The 27,929-nt window shown below is 34.8% G+C and overlaps 1 protein-coding gene across 3 annotated transcripts in view; it reads right to left on the bottom strand.

Annotated features, from left to right (window-relative positions):
- The window catches only part of LOC127792154 (nuclear-pore anchor), a 119,334-nt gene extending 102,088 nt beyond the window's left edge, over window positions 1-17,246 (bottom strand). For all 3 annotated transcript variants that reach the window (XM_052322548.1, XM_052322549.1, XM_052322550.1), the window contains exons 1-3: window positions 16,712-17,246; window positions 16,489-16,635; window positions 13,256-13,354 (exon numbers count right to left, since the gene is read on the bottom strand). In XM_052322548.1, the coding sequence (XP_052178508.1) occupies window positions 13,256-13,354; window positions 16,489-16,635; window positions 16,712-17,017 (552 nt within the window). In that variant the 5' untranslated portion in view covers window positions 17,018-17,246. The remainder of the gene's footprint in view (window positions 1-13,255; window positions 13,355-16,488; window positions 16,636-16,711) is intronic.
- Window positions 17,247-27,929: the final 10,683 nt, after the last annotated feature.

Raw genomic sequence — 27,929 nt, 5'->3', positions numbered from 1 at the left:
CCTTAAGGCAAAGTCCTTGAGGCGAGATCTTTAAGGCGAAGACCCTTAAAGCGAAATCCTTAAGGCGAAGATCCTTAAGGCGAAAATCCTTGCGACAAAATCCTTGAGGCGAGATCCTTGCAGCGAGATCCTGAGGCGAAGATCCTTAAGGCGAAGACCCTTAAGGCGAAGATTCTTGCGGCAAAATCCTTGAGGTTAGATCCTTAAAGGCGAAGACCCTTAAGGCGAAATCCTTGATGCGAACCTCCTTGCAGCGAGCATCCTTGTGGCGAGCTATCTCACGACAACTTTTCTTACGGCAACCTCATTTCACTGGACATCGAGCTCAAGTAGGTCTCACATCATAAAATTTAATTATTATATTTTTGGCAACAACAGTTATAAATGCACAGACATATACAACCAAGCTGGTCTAACATCATACATCATTAGTTCACTGTAAAGCAGAGAGACTGTTCTTCCATTTTCATATTTTTTCTAATCTATGTTTGGTTGAGAGAAGCCACTTATTGTTTGAGTTCTACACTGTAAGCTTCTCTGAGTGATCTATTCTTTTAGCCTTTCAAGCTGTTGTGGTTTGTGCTTGAGCCCTGAAAAAGCATTTGTAAAGGTTCCAGCTATTCCTCATAAAAGTTGTGTAAAGAGGTTCTAGCTTATCCCGTTAAAAGCTATATAGTAAGTTGTTTGAAAAATCCTTAATAAGGAGTTACGGTAGTGCACGTCAGCAGGGGGTCAAACCACTATAAATATAGTGTGTTGCGGTCTTTAAATTTCTTTACTTTCTGCAAAGTTTTTAATTTAGGGTGAGCTTAATTCACCCCTTCTCAAGCTAAATATTTCTTACACCTTGTGATAAATAAGCAAAAAGTTTTTCATTCATTCTATTTTCCCAAAATCAACAAGGAGTTGGCATCATTAACTATTGGATCCTACAACCCCCCACCATTTACATTAGTCCCGTCAACAAAGGACCCCATCAAGATGGACAGCTATTTTCCACTAGATCAGCATCAGATATATTACCTAAAAGATAATCAAGGAGGTACTTTAAAAAAAGGTGCAAGTGCTAAGGAGCCATCATTCATATGCAAATACAACCACAAAATCCTTCCACAGAGACCCCAGAAAAAAGGCCTAACTAGAACACAATACGAATGATAAGAGCATCAATTATCCCACTTCTTATGAAATCTCCATCATCTGTTTTCTTTTTACTTCTTTTCGTGTGTGTTGGGTGGGGGGATTGGGCTCAATAGTTGACTAGAAATCAACAGCTTCATAGCATCCTTCTAAAAGTTTACATGCAATCTAGAGAAATTTTCCATGTCCTTTAACAGATTTTGGGACCCACTTGGAACCTTAGTCCCACCTAATTTGGCATCACCAATCACCAAGTCCCTTCTTTCCCCACTTCCTCAGGTCTTACCACCCGTTCCCCTCTTATATAATTAAGGAAATCTAATTGAACTTATGTCATTCTCCTCCCTTGCAACACAATCCATGTTCGCCCCAACCTCACTCCATAATACCACATGTGGCAACTTCACATAAGTTTCCCCATTTAACGCAAGAATCATCCCATCAGCTTGAATCACCACCATTTGTATAATGCACCTGAAATCTCCAGCTGGTGATATAGTCTACTGCATAACTAACTCATTTCCCATAATTTTACAACCTCCTCCATTAATTCATTTTGGCATCTCCTTTCAACCAAGATTATTCTTCAAATAATAGACAGATTCTTCTTTATGATATTGCACTTACTTTCACAGTTTCCACACGATATTCCACAAGTCAAATGACAAGTTGCACAACTTTATGACATTCAATTAATCAATATAAGGTTTATGTATAAAAGCAATATATTTTTATTTTCACAAATGAAAATCTGCATTGCCCTTTGAAATAAATCATATGATAAGTATACTACTACTTGCATAATCATATGATTAAGATTAAACCATTATAAACATCAATTTTTTATCATCCAAAAATTGATATATTGTATAATGAGTATACTACTATGTTGGACGAAATAAGGAAGATTCAAAAGTTAAATCAAGAAGATTCAAAAGTTAAAATAAAGGAATTATCCTTGTGGATTATTATTGTTATATTTCAAGTTTATATTTCAAGTTTGAAATTTGTATTGTAAGCTTCATTTATTCCCAGTTTTTAGGAGATAAAGAATCCCAAACCTCCTCCTAAAATATAAGAGATAAGATAAGGGACTCGTGTATATATATGTAGCAGTATTTACCGAGAAGAATCAATCAAGCATTTCAGTTTTCTGCTTGTTTCATGGTATCAGAGCTTAGGCTTGATAGAAAATTTTGAAGATTTCCGTTGTTCTTCTCCTTCCTCAAAATCATGGCCGATAATCACCAAAACCCTACCCTAACTGAAGTTTCTGCCACAAGCTCTGCAAATCCTCTTCGTTCTCCGGTTCCAGCCCTTTCTTCCCAGTATTTATCAGCCAGCTCAATCAATAATCATCCCCTTCAAATTACTCACCACAAGTTGAATGGTAGTAATTTTAGGGAGTGGTTTCAGTCCGTGTTATTGGTAATAAAAGAGAAAGGCAAATTTGGCTACCTCACAGGGGATATTCCTGCTCCTCCAACCAATTCAGCTGCCTATGGCATGTGGAAAGCAGAAAATTCAACCATAATGGCATGGTTGATTAATTCAATGGAGCCTAGACTTGGGAGGACTTATCTATTTCACAAAACCGCCAAGAAGATTTGGGATTCGATCCAAGAGATGTATTCCGACCTAGAAAACTCCTCTCAAAGTTTTGAAATAAGATCAGTCATTAGAACTACCAGGCAAGGTAACGTGAGTGTTACTGATTATTTTAATGTATTGGTTGAGTTATGGCATGAAATTGATTTATTTCATACTATAAATTGGGAATGTAAGGCTGATAGCAACAGGTATTATAAGATGATTGAAAAGGACATAATATTTGATTTCCTTCATGGATTAAATTCGGATTTGGATGAAGTAAGGGGCCGGATTTTAGGGACAAAACCTCTACCATCTCTTAGGGAGGTTTTGCTGGAATTATGCTCAATTAAGGTTGATCTCTAGGATCAGTGTTTTATGTAAATATTACGTAACTATAGAAATGCAATAATGTAAATTAGGATGGTAGGATGCTGTCTATTTTTTCTTTCCTTCTTTGCTAATAATCCTCTCCTTAAAAGAGGATATTGTACACATTCATTTTGCATTCAATCAAGACATTGTCTTTGATAATCTCTAAGTTGGTATCAGAGCGGGATTAAATCACAGCCATACATTGTGAAAAACCCTAGGCAGCCTTTTAATCACAACCTTCCATTTCTTGTGAAACCCTACGCTGCCTCTTCATCCATCAGATCCGATACCCATCAACATATGGCCATCCCTAGCTAACGTCATCGGCCCTCCCAACCGTCACTGGTATCGACCACCCTAGCCGCCGCCGAGCTCAGGTCCGATTCCCATCAACGCTACCGTTTCCGAAGCCATCGGTCTTCCATAGCCAGTGGTCACGCATAGCCATCGGTCTTCCATAGCCACTAGTCGCGCATAGCCATCAGTCTTCCATAGCCAGTGGTCGCGCATAGCCATCGGTTGCGACCTCTTCAGAGCTTGTCAACGTGGCTGGTTCTCACACCGTTGACCGTCGTCTACCGCCACACCCAGCGCGACCATTTCAATCGCCATTCGACCACTAGCCACCACAACCCAAAGTCGCCGCTGCATCCTAGAGTTGCTGTTGTCCTTACATCTGCAACCACCTCCCAGGTTTTGTTCACTGTGTCTCTCCTCCTGTTCTTCTACTTCCAACTAGTTCAATTATGTTAGAAGTTACATCTGAATCCATCCCAAATCCTGTTGTTGCCATCCAAACCAGAATTCCAGCGACCCATTCTGTTCAAATCACCACCATTCGTTTAAATGGTGATAATTTTCTTCGTTGGTCTCAATCTGTCCGAATGTATATTCACGGGCAAGGGAAAATTGGCTACATCATAGGGGAGAAGAAAGAACCTACAGCAGATGATCCATTACACCCCATTTGGGATGCTGAAAACTCCACAGTAATGACATGGCTGGTCAATTCCATGGATGAAGATATTAGTTCCAATTATATGTGCTATCCTACTGCAAAGGAGTTGTGAGATAATGTAAATCAAATGTACTCAGACCTGGGGAACCAATCTCAGGTTTTTAAATTGACTCTGAAACTGGGAGAGGTCCGACAAGGAGATGATTCTGTCACTAAGTACTTTCACTCTTTGAAGCGATTGTGGCAAGATCTTGATCTCTTCAACACGTATGAGTGAAAATCTACAGATGATTGCAACCACCACAAAAAACTAGTTGAAGATAGCCGTATTTACAAGTTTCTTGCTGGTCTCAATATCGAATTCGATGAAGTGCGTGAAAGGATCATTGGTCGGTCTCCCCTTCCCCCTATTGGTGACGTCTTTGCTGAAGTTAGAAGAGAAGAAAGTCGAATGAGTGTCATGCTAGGAAAAAAGACCGCTGGTGAGTCCCTTGAAAATTCTGCCCTAATTATTGCCTACAAGGTTGAAAATTATCAGCGTAGAAGTGATGAGCGACCTTGAGTCTGGTGTGACCATTGCAACAAGCCACGCCATACTCGTGAGACTTGCTAGAAACTTTATGGCAAACCGACTAATTGGAAGAGCAGTAAACAAGGAGAAAAGAACCATCGTAGGGTCCCTACTGCCAATGGGGTTGATACTGGTCCCTTCAACAAAGAGCAAATTGATCAACTCTTGCAGCTGTTAAAATCCAATTCCCCATCTGGTATTCCTAGTGTTTCCTTGGCACACACAGGTAGAAAACCTAATGCCTTTTCTTGTCTTCATTTCTCTCCATGGGTTATAGATTCCAGAGCCTCCAATCATATGACTAGTTCTTCTCATTTTTTAAATATCTATTCTCCTTGCTCTGGCAATGAAAAAATCAGAATCGCTGATGGTAGTTTTTCCCCCATTGCAAGCAAAGGGCTTATTAAACTGACTAAGATTATTAATCTCACTTATGTCCTTCATGTTCTTAACTTAGCCTGCAATCTTTTGTCTGTTAGTAAACTGTGCAAAGATTCTAATTGTTGTGTTACTTCTTTGACTCTCATTGTAAATTTTAGGACCAGACCTTGGGGACGATGATTGGGCGTGCTAGGATGATTGAAGGTCTTTACTACTTTGATGATATCTCTGTTGGTAATAAACAAGCTCAGGGCTTGAGTAGTACTAGTTCAATTCCTATTCCAGACACGATTATGCTATGACATCTTAGACTTGGCCATCCTAGTTTTGCCTATTTGAAACATTTATTTCCTGATTTGCTTAAAGGAATAGATTATTCACTTTTTCAATTTGACACTTGCATCTTGGCAAAAAATCATCGTTCTACATATTTACCAAGACCTTACCATGCTTCCAAACCTTTTTATATAATTCATAGTGATGTTTGGGGTCATCCAAAATTTCTACTCTTTTTGGAAAACAATGGTATGTTACCTTTATTGATGATCATACACATTTGTGCTAGATTTATTTGATGCAAAAAAAATCTAAAGTGGAATACTTATTCAAAAAATTTTACACTATGATTGAAAATCAATTTCAAACCAAAATTGGTATTTTACACTCTGACAATGGCACCGAGTATTTTAACGAGCACTTGGGGGATTTTTTGAAAACAAAAGGTATTCACCACACATCTACTTGTCGGAATACTCCTCAACAGAATGGCATTGTTGAACGTAAAAACAAACATTTACTCGAAGTCGTCCGTGCCATAATGTTTTCTATGCATATTCCAAAATATTTATGGGGTGAAGCTGTTTTGACAGCGTCTTATTTGATAAACATGATGCCCACTAAAGTATTAAAGTACAAAACACCTCTTGAGTGCTTGAAAGAAGTGTTTCCCCACACTCGGTTACATTCGGATCTTCCTATCAAAGTTTTTGGATGTACTGTGTATGTTCGTATACCTAATCACTTTCGTTCCAAACTTGACCCTCGGTCTGTCAAATGCGTTTTTTTGGGTTATGCCTCACATCAAAAAGGCTATAAGTGTTATGATGCTCAGACAAAAAAAATCTTTATCAGTATGGATGTTTCGTTTTTTGAAAAGCAGCCCTATTTTTCCCAAAATTCTCTTCAAGGGGAGAAACATGGAGTTGAAGATAATTTTTGAGATGTTTTTGTCCCACTTCCAAACACAATTTGTCCTACTCAAGAGCCACATGGTTCCAATAATGATCACTTAGGAGATTCTGGTTCTAGTTCTTTGGTGCCCAGTGAAAAGGTTTCTCGTGTAGGGGGAGAAGTACTACAAACTGATTATCATAATTTGAATTCTGAGCTTCAGGTTTATACTAGGCAGAGATTTCATCAAATGAACAAAGACCTGAATATCAATTCTGCACAAAACCAGTTTGAAAACCAGAGCAATGGCACTGTAAGTTCAAGAAATCCCATTTCAACTTCTAGTTTACTTCCTTCAACTATGTCCAATAGTTCCCCAATTGATTCTTCTACTATTCCTGATCTCGATGTTCCTATAGCCATTAGGAAAGGTGTCAGAAGTTGCACTAAGTATCATATTGCTAAATATCTCTCTTACCATAGACTATCAAAAAATCATAAAGCTTTCACATCTAGGATTTCACACTTGTTTGTTCTAAGGAATATACAGGAAGCTTTGGATGATCCGAATTGGAAATTAGCAGTCATAGAGGAGATGAATGCTCTAACGCGAAATGGCACTTGGGAGATAGTTTATTTGCCCAAAGGCAAGAAAATAGTAGGGTGTAAATGGGTGTTTACAATAAAGTGTAAGGTTGATGGGAGTGTTGATAGGTACAAAGCCAGACTTGTGGCTAATGGTCCAGACTTATGGAATTGACTACCAGGAGACCTTTGCTCCTGTTGCTAAAATAAACTCTATCAGAGTCCTATTGTCTCTTGCAATAAATTCAGATTGGCCTCTACACCAGCTTGATGTCAAAAATGCGTTTCTTAATGGTGATCTTGAAAAGGAGGTCTTCATGAGTTTGCCTCCAGGATTCGAAAAGAAACTTGGGAGTGACAAAGTATGTAGGCTAAAGAAATCCTTGTACGGTCTCAAAGAGTCACCAAGAGCATGGTTTGAACGCTTTGGAAAGGCAGTTACCAGTTATGGCTTCTTTCAGAGTCAGGCAAATCACACTATATTTTATGAACACTCAAAAGTTGGTAAAGTTGCAATTTTGATTATTTATGTTGATGACATTATTTTAACGGGTGATGATGAGACAGAGTTAGCAGCCCTTAAGCAGAAACTTGCGAAGGAGTTCCAAATTAAGGACCTGGGAAGTCTAAAATACTTTCTTGGAATGGAGTTTGCAAGATCCAAATAAGGTATTTTTGTCAATCAGAGAAAATATGTTCTTGATCTTCTTGGAGAAACAGGTTTGCTCGGTTGCAAGATGTCGGAGACTCCCATTAAGCCTAATGTGAAACTACATGCTGCTAAAGCTGATGAAGTGAAGGACAGAGAACAATATCAAAGACTTGTGGGCAGGTTAATCTACTTGTCTCATACGCGGCCTGATATTGCTTTTGCAGTTAGTATAGCAAGTCAGTTTATGCACTCACCAGGGCCAAAGCATTTCGAGGTGGTCTACAGAATCCTAAGGTATCTAAAAGGGACACCTGGCAAAGGGTTAGTGTTCAAGAAACATGGTCACCTGCAAGTTGAGATTTACACTGATGCAGATTGGGCAGGAAGTGTTGATGATAGGAGATCTACCTCGGGCTACAATTCTTTTGTTGGGGGTAACCTAGTCACCTGGCAAAGCAAAAAACAAAATGTAGTGGCTAGAAGTAGTGCAGAAGCAGGGTTTAGAGCTGTTAACCATGGAATTTGTGAGGGAATGTGGATCAAACGAATACTTGAAGAACTGAAGTTTTCTCATTCAGTACCTATAAAAGTCTACTATGACAACAAAGCTACCATCTCTATAGCTCATAATCCAGTGTTGCATGACCGTACAAAATATATAGAGGTGAACAAACATTTTATCAAGGAGAAGATCGATGTTGGAGTAATATGCATGCCATACCTTCCAACAACCGAACAAATTGTTGATGTTCTAAGTAAGGGTCTTCACAAGAAGCAGTTTGATAAACTTATTGGCAAGCTGGCTATGGACGATATCTACAAACCAACTTGACGGGGAGTGCTGGAATTATGCTCAATTAAGGCTGATCTCTAGGATCAGTGTTTTATGTAAATATTATGTAAATATAGAAATGCAATAATGTAAATTAGGATGGTAGGATGTTGTATATTTTTTCTTTCCTTCTTTGCTAATAATCCTCTCCTTAAAAGGGGATATTGTACACATTCATTTTGCATTCAATCAAGACATTGTCTTTGATAATTTCTAAGTGGTTTTTGCCGAGGTAAGAAGAGAAGAGAGTCAAAGGAAGGTAATGCTGCATCAACCTAATGATCTAAGTATTACTCACAAGAGTTCTTCTGCTCTAGCAGCTGTTAAATAGGGAGAAAATTTCTTCAAAGGATCAGGGAAGGAAAAATCTTGGTGTGATCACTGTAAAAGGCCATATCACACCAAAGATACTTGTTGGAAGATTCATGGCAAACCTGCCAACTGGAAGCTGAGAAACAAACGAGAAAATGTTCGATCAACCTATGTTGCCGAGGCACCTAGTGAAGAAGAAAATAAGAGATTTAAATATGTCAAAAGAACAAATTCAGACTCTTTATCAGCTGCTAGATCAAGGTACCAGTGTTGCTAGTTCCCCTACACATCAACCTACTGCTTCCATGGCCTTGCAAGGTAATCCCTATCTTTCTTTGATGCCACGAAGACTTCCTATGGACACTTGGATAATAGATACAGGGCATCCGATCATATGTCATGTTCTACAAAGTATATAACCGAATATACTCCCTATAAAAATTCAGTTGATATTTCAATGGCTGATGGTACAGTATCCCCTGCTATGGGTCGTGAGAATGTTTGTATCTTGAATCTAAAACTGAAATCAATGTTATATGTGCCTGGGTTAAATTATAATCTCTTATCAATGAGTAGGATTACTAAAGATATGGATTGTAGAGAAATATTTCTTCCATCTTGTTGTATATTTCAGGACCAAGCATCGGGGAGGATAATTGACAATGCTGAAGCAATAGATGGACTCTACTGGTTGACGAAGAATACTACAAACTCATCTTTTTTCAATAACACAGTCCTAACTGTTACCACAAAGGCCAAGGTTATGTTATGGCACAAACGGTTAGGACACCCTAGCTTTCCATATCTTAAATCTTTGTATCCTTAGCTTTTTATCAATAAAGATCAGTGTTTTTCTTGTGAGCAATGCACTCTTGCAAAATAATCCATAGTGCACTCTTGTTATCCCATTCAATCTTATAAGCCTTCCACACCATTTCACTTAATTCATAGTGACATTTGGGGACCTTCTAAACATCCTAATCTTTCAGGTTCAAGGTGGTTTATCACTTTTATTAATGATCATTCTAGGGCATGTTGGGTATATCTTATGAAAGATAAATCAGAAACGAGTGGCATATTCAAAAGATTTCACAAATTTATTTTGAATATGTTTCAAACCTCCATCCATATTTTTCGAACTGACAATGGTCGTGAATTTTTTTCCCATGACTGGACCAACTATTTACTTGAACATGGTATTGTGCATCAAAGTTCTTGCTCTTGCACACCACAACAAAATAGTGTGGCCAAACGAAAAAATCGACATCTTTTAGAAGTGGCAAGAGCTATGATGTTCACTACTCATGTGCCTCATTCATATTGGGGAGAGGCCATTCTGACAGCTGTATATTTGATAAATCGCCTCCCTTCCAAAACACTCAAATTCCAAACCCCTCTTGAAACCCTGTGTGGCTCTCATCCAAATGCATCTTTCTTTCCTTCCCTTGAGCCTAGAATTTTTGGGTGTGTTGTGTATGTTTACAACCACAATGTGTCTCGAACAAAGTTAGATCCAAAAACCCTAAAGTGTATTTTTATTGGCTACCCTCCTTCACAAAAAGGATATAAATGTTACTGTCCAATCAGTGAGCGAATCTATATCTCTTCTAATGTTACCTTTTATGAGAATCTTTCCTATTATCCAAACACTGATTCTTCCACCAATATCATTGATTCTCTTCTTCTTCATCCACCAACACCATTTCCTCTACCTCTACCAGCATCTTCTCAAGGGGGAGAATTAATCCCTAATAATATGCTAGCAGATTTTGAGCCCTCTATTTAGCAACCAAACCCTGAAAATGTGCAGCCTATGCCTCATCAATCTCCAGCCTCTCTATCCCCTCAGTCTCCAACCCAAAAACTTGTCGGTCCTCCCTGGTTTGTGTATTCTCAAAGACCTAAAGGTCCATCTAAAGCCCAACAGGGTCAATCATCTTCTCGTGATGAAGGTCTATCATAGGACAATAAAGCAAATGTTGATTTAACAGGGAATGAGATTGCATTAATGGAAGAAACCGAGGATCAACAAAAAATTAGCAGCAATGATATTTCAGATGATGGGCTAGACTGGGCAGTTCCCATACCTCTCCAAAAGGGTGTAAGATCATGTGTTAAATATCCAAAGTATCCTATGTCCAATTACTTAACATATGCAAAATTGTCTCCCCAACTTAGAGCATTTATTGCAAGACTTGACAGTGCTGAAATCCCTAAAAACATTCAAGTTGCTATGGAAGATTCAAAATGGAAGGCAACTGTTATGGAGGAAATGGAGGCCTTAATTGCAAACCATACTTGGGATTTTGTTGAATTACCTTCAAATAAGAGGCTTGTGAGATGCAAATGGGTGTTTACCATTACGCATAAGGCAGATGGCAATATTGAGAGGTATAAGGCTAGGTTGGTGGCACAAGGGTTCACATAAACCCATGGGATCGACTACGAAGAGACCTTTGCCCCTGTTGCCAAACTCAACTCTATTCGGGTAATACTCTCAATTGTTGTTAATTTGGATTTGCCTTTGTATCAGTTTGACATAAAAAATGCATTTCTTAATGGAGACTTAGATGAGGAGATCTACATGAAAATTCCACCAGGCTTTGAAGATGAAATGGGCTACAGAAGGAAGGTTTGTAAACTGAAGAAATCATTATATGGATTGAAGCAGTCACCTAGGGCGTGGTTCAAGAAATTTCGTCTTACCTTAATCCGACTTGAGTATAAACAAGGACAGGCTGATCATACTTTGTTAATCAAAGTCACCAAAAGTGGAAAAAAATCTATACTAATTGTCTATATTGATGATATCATTGTAACAAGTGATGATGAAGAAAATATCAAGATACTAAAGGAGCAATTGAGATCCGAATTTGAAGTGAAAGACCTTGGCCTTATGAGGTACTTCCTAGGAATGGAGGTAGCTAGAAGCAAGGAAGGTTTGTTTATTTCTCAAAGGAAATATACCATGGATTTACTCAAGGATACAAGGATGTTAACCTGCAAGCCAGCTGTAACTTCATTAGACAAAGGCTGGAAATTTGAGATAAAGGATGATGATATCCCAATTGAAAGAGAGAGATACCAAAGGTTAGTGGGCAGGTTGATCTATTTGAGCCTTACCAAGCCAGACATAACATATGCAATAAGCAAGATTAGTCAATACATGCATGCAACTACAAAGAAGTATATGAATGATGTGTTTCATGTGCTTAGATACTTAAAAGGGACACCTAGAAAAGAGTTGATACTTAAAAAACCCAAAGAACGAGGAATTGAAGGTTTTTTTTATGCAGATTGGGCTGGCTCTATTGAGGATAGCAGATCAACAATTGGTTATTGCACTAAAGTATGGGGAAATACTGTGACTTGGAGAAGTAAAAAACAATCTATGGTGGCTCGTAGTAGTGCTGAGGCAGAGTTCCGAGCAATAGCACAAAGAATTTGTGAAGTAATTTGGTTAGAAAGGTTAATGGAGGACCTAAGAATACCTTTGACTCAACCTACAAGGGTATACAGTGACAGTAAATCTGCTATTATTATTGTGAAAAATCCTGTCCAACATGATCGTATGAAGCATATAAGAATAGACAGGAATTTTATAAAACAAGAAGTTGAGGAGGGAAGGATAATTATATCCTATATTCCAACCACTAATCAAATTGTGGATGTGTTCACAAAAGCTATGGTGAGGCCAGGGTTCGAATCTTTAATAGCCAAGCTTGGAATGACTTCTATCTATTCCTAAGCTTGAGGGGGAGTGTTGGACGAAATAAGGAAGATTCGAAAGTTAAATCAAGAAGATTCAAAAGTTAAAATAAAGGAATTATCCTTGTGGATTATTATTGTTGTATTTCAAGTTTATATTTTAAGTTTGAAATTTGTATTTTAAGCTTGATTTATTCCTAGTTTTTAGGAGATAAAGAATCCCAAACCTCCTCTTAAAATATAGGAGATAAGATAAGGGACTTATGTATATATATACAGCTGTATTTACCGAGAAGAATCAATCAAGCATTTCAGTTTTCTGCTTGTTTCATACTACTTACTTAATCATATGATTAAGATATGGGAGCATAAATTTCAATTGCAAGAAGCATGTTGTCATGACCCTATGAGCAATAAAAGGGTATTATTGTAATAGGATAAAATAGTTTGTTAGGGATATTTTAGCAAGTGGTTAGAAACACATGGGAGCATGTGCTAGGCTGTTAGAAGACAAATATGCCTATAAAAGATTGCTGTAATGGTTTGTTTTGTTATCCAAGAAATTAATGAATTGAAATCTGTTTTTCTCCTCTTCCAAATTCTCTCCCCTTTCTTGATCTTCATCTCCCTCTTTTTCTGTTCTCTAATCTCCCTAACACTTCTTCTAATCTCTCCCTCATTCTTCCAATTTCCTCCTTAATTCCCTTCCCTTCTGTTCTTGGCTTAGCTGAATCGGATTCTTACGATTCCCAAATTGATCCTAGGTTAAGCCCTAGGATCATGACAAATGTCAAAGAATTCATTAAAACCAACCATATCATGCAACAAAACATATACATAACAGAAACATGTCCATAAAATTTTACTGCTAAGGCAACCAAACTTCACAATGCCATAAACAATAACACAAAGTTAAGGTAAAGAACCATAATTATAAATGGTGGGAATTGGAACTAAAATGAGAAAATGCAGTGAAAATACCTGAGTAAGACGAGCACAGGAAGCACGAGAACGTGCCAACTCTGCCTCAATTTCATTCAATCGAGCTTCCCGCGATGCAGCACTGTCAGTCAGGTTGACCTTCAAAGAGTAGATCAGAAAATGTCAAGGTTTAATGCATGAAAAACAGTGTTTTGGTCAAGAGAAAATAATACAACTTCGTTACAACTATGCCATTGCCAACATCATCAATTTCCAGTATTTTCCAGCTGTAAGTTTTGGATAGCTACAGGCAAACTGCAGCCATCAGTAATCTCCTAGTGGTAGCATAAATTTAGTTTACTGCCATGATTATTGCCATAACTCATAGGCAGATTAATAGGATCTATTAAGCCAGAGGGTTTTAAAGTTCAGAGTTAAAACCTGTCAAATTATTAAGTCTCAAAAATTGACTCACATATTTTCGTAATGCAACAACAATTTAAACTGCTTGGGGTGGCAACCTATCCTTGAATTAAGGACTTCTTAAGTTGTGAATTAAATTGAGACTTTTCCTCCTTTGGGCACTGTCTTACCACAACGTCCTCAATTTATCCCAATAAGTTTTGCAGCATTTAGGTATCAATCATTATGATACAGTTTGAGATTCCTAATTGTTTGAGAATATATTTTATTTACTCTTTTTGATTTAGGATTCTTATTACCTTTAGGTTTTGGATTCTTATTCTTATTTGAAGTTGGATTCCTATTGTTATGATAATTATTCTCTCCTCGTTAGTATAGGATTCCCTTCTATAAATAGGGATGCTATGTAGTAGTTTTATCATCAATTTGAATGAAATAATAAGTCTTCTTTAGAGAAATATTTCTCTTATTTGCTCTTTTTCCTTGTGGTGGATTCTCAAGGATTGGAGTGTAACTATACCCTTGGCATGGTCTACCAAGGTGGTGATTTCGCCATTCATCTACATTAATTTTGTTCATTCATAGTGGGGTTTCAACCTCGCCAAGATTGGATTGAGCAGCCCATCCATGTTCCAATGTCACATTAAAAATCAAATTACAATACATATATCATGCACATGCACATATACCCTTTTGCTAACTAAATAATACAAAATAGAGTGAGCACACAATACAAGTGCACCACCCATGTACAACATAGAGAAGTAATCAGAGACTACAGACTACAAACCCAAGATTTACCCTAGAGATGCTACAAAATCCGACGGTTAGTTGACTGTTGACCTATCCAACCCCAAAAACAATTATAAAATAGAAAGGGAAGTACTTTAAGTTCAGCCCCATCCCAACAATGGATGACCATATATTTCTCAAGAAATCATGGCCTCACCCTAACTCTGTTCCCAATCATGCTCTATGATCTACTGTTCTATACAAAGAATCAACAGAACTTGAGAAGGTTATATTACAGTGATCCACTCAGAAGCTTAATATTCAAAGACATCAAGACAGGGCAGAACTTGACAGTGGGGGCAACTAGCATGATCACCACCATTGGGCTTTATGGAAGGAGAAAACAGAGTACTGATTGAAAGGATGTAGGACAAAGAAATAGCATCATAGAGTGTTTTAAGCTCTTGTTTAACACCATAGACAAACAAAGAACAATGAAATCTCTACAACTTGCATTACTCCATATGGGAGAGGATTATTAGAATTTAGACTTCCCCACTATCAAAAGCTCTTGAACCTTTAAGACATTTGTACCAAGTTGAAGTTCTTGAGACCAATCATCCGTTTTTAATGTCACTAAACTCGGTCCCAAGTAACAAGATTATCCAAATTCCTTTTCCAAGTAGAGACCACAAGCTCTACATGTGCTATTTTCTCTAGCTTCACCAGCAACTTCTTTTGCTAATGAAGAAGTATCCACCAGAAAGACCACTTGAAAATTCTAGATGCCAATTACTTAAACTACTCAAAGAGGGGTATCTAGCTAGCATATTTACATCAACTCTTAAGCTGTCAACCAAACTCGGGCAAACTTCAAATCTTTTGCCTTCTATGCACAACTTCACTATCCCCTCTTCCAACTACAAATAAGATCAGCTAAAATCCTCATGATTATGATGCTCCAAACAGAGAAAAAAGAAGCGCTTACAACTTCCAAACCAACAGATGACAAGGCAAGATCATTATCTAAATCTTACATGTAGATCAATTGATAATATTGTGACTCAAGCAAATCAAATTACTGCAGTAATAATGTCACCTTTTGATTTTCTATTTTCTATTTTCTACTTAGTGAGTAATTCTAATGGCTTGTACGCAAGGGTGCATCCAGATTTTTCTTAACTGGTAGCTAAAGCAAATTAAAAATATAAATATAAATATCCATCACTAAAATGAAAACTTGAGTTATAAATGAGACAAGAAAAGCTTATAAGATTAAACTTCTAACAACACTTTTATACACAACATGTTATATTTTAGAGTTTACTTCATTGATAAAAAAAATGAGAGTAATTCAAGTCACAAAGGATAAACTAATAATATTGTAAAGCAAAAAAAGAAAAAAAAAGAAGAAGAAGAAATGGAATGAACCAATAGCTTAGATCCCCTTCCATCACTAAATTTTATCTAATAATTAGTGAGGCCCATTTGGTAGGCCTTTCATTTTCAGTTTTAGTTTTGAATCTCATTATTTTGAAAATGAAAACAAAAAATGGCATTTGGTTCATTGTTTTGTTTTCAAAAAATTTTGGAAACTTTGAAAAAAAAAAAAAAAGTGAACACAAGGAAAAATGTGCCCATACAATTTTCCTTTCACTTTCATTTGCTTTACCTCCCCCACCCTCTCCCCCCTCCGGCAACCCTAGTTGCCAATGGCAAGAAGGGGCATGGGAGGGGAAGAAAACAACTTGAAAATAAACCATAGTTGTAAGATGACATGTTAAGAGTTTAAAAATTTTTTAATGAAAGTCAAGAAGCAAACTAAAAACAAAAAAACATTGAAAGCTTTGTCAAACAACTACTAAACTTGACACTCTACTAAACCAAGCTCCACAACAAAACAGCTCTTGGATGAAAATTGACAAAAACATATGTATATATCTAATATCTGATCGCTCTATGTACGAATAGGATGAAGCAAAGAAGTTATAAAAGGAAAAAATACCACTTATATCGACCTGCTAGAAATACGATAACATGCAACCAACCAATGGAAAAGAAATGAACAGAAAGGAGTCTCATTTGGAAGAGATAAAGAAGTGAAAACTGCAATTAAATGGAGCAGAGATGCTACATACAATCTTGTCCACGTAGCTTTTGATCGTAGCATTTTTCTCACTAATCTCTACGTCCTTCTGCTCCAACAGGTCGATTAACTGCCTCTTGGACTTCTGAAATTCGGAAGCCTGGGTAGAAAGCCGCTCGATCTCGCCATCTTTCTCAATCTATAAAAGCCGAAAAAAAAACGTTGTCAACAATATCAAACACAGTCCATAACCATGAGTTAAAAGAGGATTTTACGGATTTGAGATGGATTTGATGCTTCTGCGCTTGGGCTTGGGCGAGGTCCGAGAGGCGCTGTTCAAGAGTGGAGTTGAGTTGCGAGTTCTCCGATTCGAGCTTGGCGAACTCGGAGGAGAGGGAGACGTACTTCTGCTCGAGGAGCGAACAGGTCTGCTCCGCGGTGATGGCGGCCGCATCGGCCTGCGCCTTGGCGGTTTCCAGTTGATTGTAAAGCTCTCGTATGAACGCGTCGGCCTTCTCCGCCACGAGAGAGGCGTCCTGCGAGCACCGCTCGAACTCCTCGTCAGAGAGGAACAGAGGCATTTTCGTCGTTCGTTACCCTAAATTTACGAATGATCGTCGCCGAGGGGTATATGAGTTGACAGGTGCGGATTGAAGAAGGTAGGGCTCGCAAAAGGAATGGAATTGGGGCGCAGGGATGTTGGACGATCACTCTCTCAGCAGAGACGACGACGGAAGAGAGAAACTTCGGGCTTCCGAGAGACACGATGCCCTTGCCCTTGCCCTTGCCCTTGCCCTGACCGGAACTTTTGAGCTTCCATGAGGCTAGTCGTGCGCGCTTTAATCAGGCGGTGGAGATATTGGGCCAGGGCCCACGGACGGAGCTCGATTTGTGCTTTCAAAAATCTTTACATATATATAAAAGAAATTTTTTCTTAAAATTTGTATTAATAATTTATAATTAATATTTATTATATTTTATAATTTACATTAATAATTTAAATATTTCAATTGTTTTGAAATAATAAATAGTAATAAAATTTCTTCCCAAAATTTACATTAATGATTTGCATTTAATACTTATTACATTAATAATTTATATTTTGTAATTTGCATTAATAATTTAAATCTTTCAATTATTTTGAAATAATCTTTATATATATAAAAGTATGATAGTCTTGAAAAAAGAAATTTCTCTCCAAAACTTGCATTAATGATTTGTAATTAATATTTATTGTATTAATAATTTAAATCTTTCAATTGCTTTTAAATAATAATTAGTAATAAAATTTCCCCCCAAAACTTGCATTAATGATTTGCTTTTAGTACTTATTGCATTAATAATTTACGTTTTATAATTTACAAAATCTTTCAATTGTTTTGAAATAATATGTACTAATTATTGTAAATTTAATAATAGATTTTAAATACACAAGTTTTTCAATACATTATTACGTGAATATTAAATATTTAATTAATCAGTTAATCAATAAAAAATAAATACTATTTATGAGGAATATGAATAGACATTTAAACTATTAATTAAGTCACAGAAAATTATTTATTTATATAAAATTTTATATTTATATAATATAATATAAATATTATATATTATAGTAGAATAATATAATATATAGTAAAATAGTATACAAATATTTCTTCTCTCCAAATATCTGCCAAACTATTTTTTACCTCTAAAATTTGTATTAAACTTGCATGAATTTTTCAATACTATTAATTAATCAAAAATAAATATTTTCTGTTAGATCTTCTCATCAATTAATCTGTCATTCAATCAAAAATAAATATTATTTATGAGAAATATGAATAGACACTTAAAGTATCAACTAGGTCACGGAAAATTATTCATTAAATAAAATCTTATCTTTGTATAATATAATTTTTATTTTTATATATATAAAAGTATGATAGTTTTGAAAAAAGAAATTTCCCCCCAAAACTTGCATTAATAATTTACATTTTGTAATTTACATTAATAATTTAAATCTTTCAATTGCTTTGAAATAATAAGTAGTTATAAAATTTTCCCCCAAAACTTGCATTAATGATTTGCTTTTAGTACTTATTGCATTAATAATTTACATTTTATAATTTACAAAATCTTTCAATTGTTTTGAAATAATATGTACTAATTATTGTAAAATTAATAATAGATTTTAAATACACAAGTTTTTCAATACATTATTATGTGAATATTAAATATTTAATTAATCCGTTAATCAATAAAAAATAAATACTATTTATGAGGAATATGAATAGACATTTAAACTATTAATTAAGTCACAGAAAATTATTCATTTATATAAAATTCTATCTTTATATAATATAATATAAATATCTTTATATCTTTATATATATAAAAGTAGAATAGTCTTGAAAAAAGAAATTTCTCCCCAAAACTTGCATTAATGATTTGTAATTAATATTTATTGCATTAATAATTTAAATCTTTCAATTGCTTTTAAATAATAATTAGTAATAAAATTTCCCCCCAAAACTTGCATTAATGATTTGCTTTTAGTACTTATTGCATTAATAATTTACGTTTTATAATTTACAAAATCTTTCAATTGTTTTGAAATAATATGTACTAATTATTGTAAAATTAATAATGGATTTTAAATACACGAGTTTTTCAATACTAATCATGGGTTTTCCAATACATTATTATGTAAATATTAAATATTTAATTAATCCGTCAATCAATCAAAAATAAATACTATTTATGAGGAGTATGAATAGACACTTAAACTATTAATTAAGTCATAGAAAATTGTCCATTTATTTAAAATACTATCTTTATAACTCTATTCTATATATATTTATATAATATTAAAATATGATAGTCAAACAAAATATTTTGCCAAGCGTCAATCAATGGTGAATTTTTTTCCTCAAAAACTTGTATTAAATCAAATATAGTGATTAGTTAATTATTAATTACTTTAATAATTATATTATAGTCTTGAAAATGTGATATCTTAACAGATTCATAAAAAATCATTTAAGGTTGTCAAATGTTAGGGTTTTTCAATGCTAATTAATATTTAAGGTATCACATTTTTAAGATTATGGAAGAAATCAAAATTCTTATTTTTAAAATTTTGTTATTATTAAAAAAACTTATTCTTACTCATATTTAAGAGTTTTAATTTATATTTATAATTATAATATAATAAATAGAAAATAACAAATGTCTTTGAGTGAGTATATTATAGATTTTATAATATTTATTTATAAATAAATATAATCTTTATATATATAAAAGTAGGATAGTCTTCAAAAAAGAAATTTCCCTCCAAAACTTACATTAATGATTTACAATTAATACTGATTACATTAATAATTTGTATTTTGTAATTTGCATTAATAATTTAAAATTTTCAATTGCTATGAAATAATAAGTAGTAATAAAATTTTCTCCCAAATTAATGATTTACGTTTAGTACTTATTGCATTAATAATTTACATTTTGTAATTTGCATCTTTATATATATAAAAGTAGGATAGTCTTCAAAAAAGAAATTTCCCTTCAAAACTTGCATTAATGATTTACAATTAATATTGATTGCATTAATAATTTACATTTTGTAATTTACATTAATAATTTAAAATTTTCAATTGCTTTGAAATAATAAGTAGTAATAAAATTTTTTCCCAAATTAATGATTTGCATTTAGTACTTATTGAATTAATAATTTATATTTTATAATTTGCATCTTTATATCTTTATATATATAAAAGTAGATAGTCTTCAAAAAAGAAATTTCCCTCCAAAACTTACATTAATGATTTACAATTAATACTTATTACATTAATAATTTACATTTTGTAATTTGCATTAATAATTTAAAATTTTCAATTGCTTTGAAATAATAAGTAGTAATAAAATTTTCTCCCAAATTAATGATTTGCGTTTAGTACTTATTGCATTAATAATTTATATTTTGTAATTTGAATCTTTATATATATAAAAGTAGGATAGTCTTCAAAAAAGAAATTTCCCTCCAAAACTTACATTAATGATTTACAATTAATACTTATTGCTTTAATAATTTGCATTTTGTAATTTGCATTAATAATTTAAAATTTTCAATTGCTTTGAAATAAGTAGTAATAATTTGCATTTCAATTGCTTTGAAATAATAAGAGAATATCTATTAATGATCATCATCATTAATAGATATTCTCTTATTTCCTCATCAATTCAAAACTTTAACAAATTTCTCAACATTTAGAAATGTTAGAATAAGTTTTGAAGTATAATTGAATAATAGTTTCATGTGTTTGGCAATGTGTTAGTTGAGTATTACACATACAAACTTTGATTAATCTTATACTGAACATTACTCAAATATCAGACTTCTTTATTCAAGTAACTATATTGAGAAATTGAGAGTTCCAAAATATCAGTTGAATAATACTTTACATTACTTGAGTAACCTACAGAGGAACTGGGAGCTTCAAAGAATCGATCGAGTAATGTTATGCATTACTCGAATAATCTATAAAGAAACTTGAATTATTACTCGAGTAATAGGTATATATTACTCAAATAACCTTAAAAAGTTCAAAATATATTTAAAACCCTACTTGAGTAAACCTTGATATATTACTTGAGTAACTTTGGTTGCAAATTAATATAACATCCCGAAATTTTGGAGATAAATAATAGTTATTAATTTCGATATTTGATGTCATCATTGAGTATTTGAGGATTTAAGAGAAAATATTAATTTATGTTATTTTGAGGAAATGAGAAATTAAGGTAATTAATTAAATTATTTGGGAGTATTTATGAAAATAATGATGGAATTAAATTAGTGAATTTATGGGAATGTTCGGGGTATAAGTGTAATAAAGAGAAATGAGGAGTGGGGTGTGTGTGTGAATTTTGAAAGTTTTGGGGTGCTGGTTCAAATTCCGAAAATGGGTTTAGGATCACCTTAAAACTAATTAGGTGTGCTTATATGTTGAAGGGGGCAGCCAGCCCAGTTGGTCGCGCGCGCGAGTGTAGTGGCAAGGGTTGCGGGAGAAGAAATTTGCTGATTTTATTTAGCCAAGTGGGGCTGAAACTGCGTCGTTTCGACCCAAAGGCAATGGCCTTCCAACGCAGCCCAGCAGCTACCATGTGGTCGTGTCTTGGCCACTCGTTTTTGGCTTTTTAAAGCCCATTTCAGGCTTTTCCGAGTAGCAGAAGCAGAGGAGAAAATGAGGAAGAAGAAGGGGCTTAGCAGCAAAGAAATGGGTGGAAAGTGAAAGAAATTGGAGTTATTTGGTATTTAAAATACTCAGGTAAGTGGGTAAAATTATTAGAGGTATTATACGTTTAAATTACGAATTTTATACGGTTAGATTTGATTAATATATGCCTAAACTTATTATTTTCTGTTAAATATTTTACTTCGCAGTGGGAGTGTAGAAAATGCTAGAAACAGTAGTTTAAAGGAAAGCTCCTAACTCTTTCTTCATGAGCTTGAATTCCTCTACAAGTCCTTGTCGTTATTCATATTTTATTTCTTTCCTTGTTGTTATTCGGTTCCACGTATTAATTGTATAACCATGTGTGGCAACCATTTTATGATGTGTTCATCAATTCTTGTTAACCAACATGGGGCTTTGTATCGCACCATTTCCTTGAGAATGATGCCGCACCTGATGGGGTTAGGTTTCAGATGGGTGTGTGTGTGTGTGCTGGTTGTGGATCTTGGGTCTTTGTGTGTGGAATTATTATTTATTTAATTACAGTTGATGTTGACAGTGTGTGTCGGGATTGGGTAGCATTCATTAGGGAGACATGCTTTGTGTATGAGCATTGGCATGACTCGGTTGGTCTAAGAGACAACTTAGGTATACTAGGTGGGCATATGCATTTAGAGAATTTTGCATGAGTGTATTTCTATGTGGGCGTAGCATGACCTAATGCTTGGTTTATGGGGGCCTTACCATTACGGTTATGCTGCAAAAATTGTTACATTTCTTATGTGTTGCATTACATAGTTCTATGCACGTGGTGATTCTGATTACTCGAGGTACCTCTTTCGGCCGGGAGTACCGATCCGAGGCTATTATCACGAACGGGAGAATCGTTTCGTTTCAAGCGAGAGTACCGACCTAAGGTTATATTTAGCCCGTGTTTTCATGCTTGTCAGTTCATGGTAGCGGCAGGTTTGTTGGGGACTTGGGTGTCAGTTGTTAAGTTCTAACCTAGTCAAGAGGGGGGTGAATTGACACCTTTTAAAAATTCAAATGCAAAACTTATGCATGTATATATATGAGAAAACAAATTTAATACAAACCAAAATTGTAGTTGAGAGTACGGGAGCACTTAAATACTAGATGGATAATATGATATCCGCCGGCTGTGCTAGTATAATAAAAAAAATTATAAGTATTTTGTTAAGTGACCTACTTAATGTATTAATTATTCTTTAGTACATTGGATGGCAGTACATTGAATTAAAAGTATTCTTTATTAGCATATTGAATAGCGAATAATTAATTAAACTTAAATTTTGATAAATAATTGAAAATTAAAATATATATATAATTATTAGACACTATTTCTTCAGATTTATTTAAATTATATCAGTTATGTATTTGTAAAAATAACACTGATCTTTCATATCATTAATAGACCATGTTTTGCTCTTCCACTTAAACCTTCTGCTCATTTTTTCCTTTCTACTCTCGCTTTTTTCTCCCACCATTTATTTCTAGACTTGCAACCTAAATAACACAACAACATCAGTCTTCACTTTCTCTCCTCTCTATCTCTCTCTTCCGCTCCAACAATTGGCATTGCACCTATATGGGTTTAGCTAACTCAATAGTTGTAATACGTCATTGATATCTCTTGCATATCTCTTCCCTCGACTTTTTTTCTTTTCTTATTCTTTTTTTATGATTAAGAGACAACCAACCTTCAGCTATCATTGAATCAATTGTTGAAATCTCAACGTGATTTGACAATAAGGTCTCAACAAACCCCATCACAAGAGTTTAGGTATTGGTTTAAGATCACACAATGATGGTGATAAGTCTCTTTAGGCGAGTTTCTCTCTTACCCCCTCATTCTATTGCCCCCACAGTGATTATCCCGAGTGGCAACTTGGCAACTCCTATGGACGCCTCCGTCACGTTTGAGGTAGTGTCCTGGGATCAAAATCGAGAGGAAGCTTAGGCCCTGTTTAACCTCCTCCCCTATTCTCTGGGGGCCAATTGGGGAGGACACCCACAAGGGGGTGTAAACTCAGGGGGTGTTTTGATCGAAATAATGATGCAACGACGATGATTGATTTTTAGAATTAGGTTTCCGTAAGAACTACCTAGCATCATCATCATTTGATTCCAATTAGAACATAGGGGTTGTTTAGTTTGAAACATTATTGTTTCGATTGCAACCTCTTCTTGATTTAAAGATTTGAACATAGAAGTTCTAGATTTGACTTGGGTTTGAAGGATCTTTCGAACCCAAATAATCGAACCTATTTATGGGTTCAATGGAAAGTTTGGTCAATTGTCCATCGTGGACAATTTCATCGTTGGTCACGCATATATTTTGTTTAATTTTGTGTTTTTCTATAATTACAATAAAGTTTAGTATTTTTGAAATTTAGGAAAAAAATTAATAACTATTTGTTAACAATAAGGGTAAGTGATCTACATTTATGAAAATAAAAGGAAGTGTGTATTATATTCCAAAATGCAGAGGTAGTTAATGAATTTTAGAAAAACCTCAAGAATAGTGTGTAAAATTACCCAAAATAAAGTCAACAATTTTATATTGCCAATCAATTGCATTTGAGATTTTCACACTACAATAGATTTTGTTATTAGTAACAATTTTTTAGTGGCGCTATAAATTTTCGTCACAAAAAGTATTCTTTTGGTGACGATATAAGCATTTCGTCACCAAAATTTGTGAACTGTTATTTGTTGATGATGATTTTGAGATTTCGTCACAAAAAATCATCACGCATAAGTTGGCATCAACTTTTAGCGCAAATACTCAATTGCAGAAAATGATTTTGTGACGCTTCATATATGTAGGTGACAAAAAATAAAACGTCAACATATTAATATTATATTGGGTGACGATACATTTGTGTCACAAATGAATGAATGACTATCAGTGACGTATTGAACATTGTCACAATTGCAAATAATATTAAGTGACATTAACTTTGATCACCCATTAATAGTAATATTTTAGTTTGTTGCATAAGATGACGACTTTAGGAATGTCACTAATCAGTGTTACATTTGGTGACGATATTATTTGTGTCACGTATACAAGAATAACATATTTGTGATGCATTACATATTGTCACATTTGTGAATAATATTAGGTGACGTTGAGTTTCGACACCCATTATTAGTATATTGTGGTTTGATGCATAAGGTGACTACTTTTGAAATGTCAATAATGAGTATTAGAGTTGATGACGATTTTCTTTTCGTCATGTCTGCAATAATACCTATTTGTGACGCATTAAATATCGTCACAATTGTGAATGGTATTAGGTGACATTACGTTTCATCACCCATTCTTAGTAATATTTTAATTTGACGCGTATGGTGTAACGCCCCGCCGCACTTACGGGTGTTACTCGTGAACAATTACCCGAATTGTCCACTTGCTCGGCCTTTGGTGAAGGGCGGACTATGTTTCAAGACGAAACGCCCTAGGTGGGAACTAGGCTCGTTCTTCCCTTCCCTCAACCCCAGGATTTACTAGAAGAATTGGGCTTCAACCATACCGCATTTGGTTGAAAAGAAAACTCATGAAGATGCCCAACCGCCATTTTCTTATTTGTATTTAATTTTTTTTTCATTCAAGAATTTTACCAGGCTCCGTAAAAATCACCATTTAAATCAATCTATTGCTTGATTACCAATTTTTGGAGGAAAAACTCATAATTTTCAATTTTTTAAAATTTCGGCATTATTCTCCAAAATGCCCGAAAAATCCTTTTATTTTGAAAATTCCTCCGGGGTCCAAAATCAATTAAGAATTGCCCCAAAAATCCTCAAAAAATTCCAATTTTTTTAAAAAATTGGCCGGCGGGGCCTGCTGGCACTCTCGGGCCCCGTAGTGCGCTAGCCGCACATGTCACGTGTGGTCGCGGGCCCGCCTGCACGTGCGCGGCCACTGCCGCCTGCTCCCGCCCGTGTGGGGCTGCTGCCACCTGCTGCAACTTCACTTTCTTTTTTTTTTTTTCTTGGGCCTTCCTAACCCAAACTTTCAAGAAAATAAATTAAATAAAAATACTTCACTTTCATTTAATTTTTGCCTCTATTTCTCCATAATTAAGGCTTACACCATCTCTTTGATGATTACACGACATACATCAAAAATTTCCTTCCATTTCACACATGAGCCTTACACAACTTATTGTTGCTCACATAACAACCTCCAAATATAAATACCACACACGATCAAATACAACAAATAGGCTTTCCTAAGCCATAAGGTCACAAATGAAATAATCACATGCTTAGCCTTCTTTAAGCCATAAATTTACAACAAAATAAATAACACGATGAGCTTCCAACCACAAGCTTGCAACTCTTCCTTTTCTCTTTTGACATAAGACCAACCTACAAGGGGAGGATAAAACCTCATGAGCCACAAAGCTCAATAAGGGTGCAATGAATATAAGTATGAACAAAAACATAATATGTGATGTCAAATGCATGTATGCAACATGGTTAGGGCTTCCACATCCTCACAACCACCTTGGTTTGAGGTTTTAAACTACCTTACCCCACACAAGCTCATGGCCATAGGTCATTGAGCACAAACAACATGCCAATGCACACACTCAAAGTTTAAATACATACTTATAACTTGCAAAGCCACCATCCCATGGGGCTATCCCTTACCTCATTCCTTTCTTTGAAGCTTCAAGAATCTCCTTGCTTCATTGCCTTCAACCTTTGATTTTTCTCAAGAAACCTCTTAAAAAAAATAATGTAGCTAAGCCACCCAACAAGAATGATAAAATGATTTTTCTCTAATAGTATAAGATAGAAATCTTACCTTTGCATTCTTCCTTTCATCTCCATTCTTTCCTTCCTTCTTCATTTATTTCTTCCATGAGAGACTTCTTCCTATCTCTCTTCTTTCTTCCTTCAAGACTCTTCAAATGACAAAATTTTGAGACTAAAGCACTCTATTCCCTTTTGTACTATTCTTGTCTTGAAATCTCACTTTCAAGACTTCATCTTAGCCTTTGATTTCCATTTGCTTTTTGAGAGAAAATCCCAACCACACAAGGAAACACAATCCATGCCATTTCCTCTCTTTAAATTTCAACCATTGGATTATTTGGCCTTTACAAGACTTAATCTCCACCCTAAAAAGGAAACACAATCTATGTGCCTTTCAAAGAATTAATCTTAGCCATCCAAAATTAGTCTTTAAATTAAATCATTAATATGTTGGCAATCCTTGCCAACTTTCAAGACTAAATAGTGGCCCTTAGATCATTTTCAATTCCAAGAATCAATCTCATCCTTCCAATTTTTCATTTCTTTCCCATTTAAATTAATGGGACTATTTTCACCCCTTCACATGAGAGACTACTTTGAAAGACATAAATCATTCATTTTTCATTTATTTATATCACTATTTTTATCAAGCATTAATGGTAACTAATTTCCCATTTTCCTTTGAATTTATTTAATTCACCATAATTTCAAGCATTACTGGTGACCATTTACTTTTCTTTTTAGATTTTCTTTTAATCCAATACCATCATGCTTCTCATTAAATACTTGAAAAACCAAAATCATTTCTTTTTGCATTTAATTAAATCACTCATTTATACTTGAACAAGATTTTGCCAAGTGTCACATTTTAAACCCATACTTGGTTCCCAAGTTCTCATCTCATCCATCCATGCGGCATTACCACATTTATTCACCAATTTAGGGAGAACATAATTATTTTCTCAAATAATTCAATATCTACAATTTTTCCTATTTTTCATAATTAAATTCCTTTATGGAATCACTCCAAATTACCAAAATACCCCTTTTATGAATTATTAATCCCATATCTCCACATAAATACAAAATTGGGATTAAATTCACTTACTCACCTAATTCCATATAGGAACTATTTTCAATTTACCAAAATACCCTTTATTGGACTTCACTATCCAAATTACCAAAATACCCCTCTCATAGGGCACCAATATTCTCAATGATCTACCACATTCTAAAGGGCATTTTTGGAAGTTTTTCTACTTCCTTTCTCATTCTCATAACACTAGGATTACTGGGTGTTACATATGGTGATGATTTAAGAAATGTCACTAATCAATATTACATGATAGTGATGATCTATTGCGTCACGTATTCAAAACTATCTATTTGTGACACATTACATATTGTCATATTCGTGAATAGTATTAGGTGGTGGTGAGTTTTGTCACCCATTATTAGTAATTTTTTAGATTGATAC

Source organism: Diospyros lotus, chromosome 15 (assembly GCF_014633365.1).
Source record: "Diospyros lotus cultivar Yz01 chromosome 15, ASM1463336v1, whole genome shotgun sequence".
Classification (NCBI taxonomy): Eukaryota; Viridiplantae; Streptophyta; class Magnoliopsida; order Ericales; family Ebenaceae; genus Diospyros; species Diospyros lotus.
Note: the sequence above shows the minus strand (reverse complement) of the source record. Positions and strands in the feature narration are given on the sequence as shown.